Source organism: Numida meleagris, chromosome 1 (assembly GCF_002078875.1).
Source record: "Numida meleagris isolate 19003 breed g44 Domestic line chromosome 1, NumMel1.0, whole genome shotgun sequence".
Lineage (NCBI taxonomy): Eukaryota > Metazoa > Chordata > Aves > Galliformes > Numididae > Numida > Numida meleagris.
Window position 1 is genome coordinate 192,172,848 of NC_034409.1, and position 2,250 is coordinate 192,175,097.

Here is a 2,250-nt window from a genome sequence, read left to right on the forward strand (position 1 = left end):
GGGGGGAGGACACTTCGCACCCCACGTGCCAGCACCGATCTGTGACCGACGGGCAAGGGTTGCTCCGAGCCGCCACCGAGAGCCACCGGTGAGCACTAGGGTCCCTGTCCCCACCTGTCACCAGTGTCCCCACTTGTCCCCCGGTGTCCCCACGCACCTGGTGTCCCCATCCCCACCTGCCTCCCCTCCTGTCCCCGTGCACCCGTTGTCCCCGCTTGTCCCCAGTGACCCCGCTCGTCCCCGCGCACCCGGTGTCACCGCCACCGCCACCCGTGGGGACACCCGTCACGTGCGGCGCGGGAACTTTGCCCCCCGCCGGAGCTGAGCACGTGGGAGCGGGGAGATCGGTGCCACCCCAATCCCTGGCGTCACCACCCACCCTCAGTGCCACCCCGTCCCCGTCCCCAGGCGGATGGCGTCCCCGTGGGCCGTGCTGGCGCTGCTGGCGCTGGCCTCGGCGCAGGACACGCTGCTCAACATCTGCATGGACGCCCAGCACCACAAAACCAAGCCTGGCCCCGAAGGGCTGCTCTATGGACAGGTGAGCTGCAGCCCCACGGGGCCACCCCTGGGTGCCACCACCCCACGGTGTCCCCGCGTCCCCTCCGTGCCACCCTTGGGTGCGACCGTCTCTAGGTGCCACCACCCCATGGTGACCCCTCATCCCCTTCATGCCACCCTTGGGTCCCATCACGCCACGATGCCACCACCCCAGGGTGTCCCTGTGTCCCTCCATGCCACCCTTGGGTGCCGCCACCCTACGGCGTCCCCACGTCCGCTCCATGCCACCCTTGGGTGCCGCCACCTGTGGCTGCCACCACCCCATGGTGTCCCCTTGTTCCCTCCATGCCACTCTTGGGTGCCACCACCCCCATAGTGTCCCCTCATCCCCTCCATGCCACCTTCGGGTGCCACCACCCCATGATACCACCCCATGGTGTCCCCCCATCTCCTCCATGCCACCCTTGGGTGCCACCATCCCATGGTGTCCCCCCATCTCCTCCATGCCACCCTTGGGTGCCACCATCCCTGGGTACCACCACCCCACGGTGTCACCGTTCCCTCTTGGTGCCAGTCTGGGTGCCGCCACCCCATGGTGTCCTCTCATCCCCTCCATGCCACCTCTGGCTGCCACCACCCCACAGCGTCCCCACAGCCCCTCAGTGTCACCCCTGGGTGCTACCATCCCATGGTGACCTGCACCCCACCCCTGGTGCCACCCGTATGCCACCACCCCATGGTGTCCTCACATGCCCTCCATGCCGCTGTCGGGTGCCACCACTTCTGGGTGCCATCACTCCGTGATGTCACTGACCCTCCATGCCACCCTTGGGTGCCATCACCCCATGATGCCACCACCCTACGGTGTCCCCACATCCCTTCCATGCCACCCTTGGACACCATCACCTCTGGGAATCACCACTCCATGGTGCCCCTGAGTCCCATTCATGCCACCCTTGGGTGCCACCATCCCATGGTATCACCATGCCCCCTTGATGCCACCCTTAGGTGCTACTCTCTCATGGTGTTGCCACATCCCCTCCACGCCACCCTTGGGTGCCATCACCCCATAATGCCACCACCCCATGGTTTCCCCACATCCCCTCAATGCCACCCCTGAATGCCACCACCCCACAGCGTCCCCACAGCCCCTCAGTGTCACCCCTGGGTGCTACCATCCCATGGTGACCTGCATCCCACCCGTGTGCCACCAACCCACGGTGTCCCTGCGTTCCCTCCATTCCACCCTTGGGTGCCACCATCCCATGGTGTCCCCTCATCCCCTCCATGCCACTCTTGGGTGCCACCACCTCTGGGTACCACCAACCCACGGTGTCCCCTCATCCCCTCCACGTGTCCCTTGGGTGCCATCATCCCACGGTGTCCCCTCATCCCCTCCACGTGTCCCTTGGGTGCCATCACCCCACGATGCCACCACCCCACGGCGTCCCCGCCTCCTCTCCACGCCACCCTTGGGTCCCACCACCCCGTGGCGTCCCCCCCCCATCCCCTCGGTGTCACCCCCGGGTCCCCGCAGTGCGCCCTATGGAAGGACAACGCGTGCTGCACGGCCAACACCAGCATCGAGGCTCACCGGGACCAGTCCTACCTGTACGGCTTCAACTGGGACCACTGCGGGGCCATGGCGCAGCGCTGCAAGCGCCACTTCATCCAGGACACGTGTCTGTACGAGTGCTCGCCCAACCTGGGGCCGTGGATCGACCAGGTGGGGGGGGAGCTTTGGGGTAG

At 66.9% G+C, this 2,250-nt stretch overlaps 2 protein-coding genes across 2 annotated transcripts in view; one reads left to right on the plus strand and one right to left on the minus strand.

The window, feature by feature from the left end:
• ANAPC15 (anaphase promoting complex subunit 15) overlaps nucleotides 1-504 on the minus strand; it is a 3,166-nt gene extending 2,662 nt beyond the window's left edge. Inside the window, exon 1 of the mRNA XM_021383622.1 lies at nucleotides 380-504. The gene's annotated coding sequence lies outside the window, so the exon portion shown is untranslated. The remainder of the gene's footprint in view (nucleotides 1-379) is intronic.
• On the plus strand, nucleotides 7-2,227 carry LOC110391656 (folate receptor alpha-like; the record flags this gene model as incomplete). Its single annotated transcript, XM_021383611.1, is given in 3 exon segments — nucleotides 7-88; nucleotides 409-541; nucleotides 2,039-2,227. Coding segments are annotated over 2 exon segments (318 nt in total), but the record flags the coding sequence as incomplete, so codon positions are not given.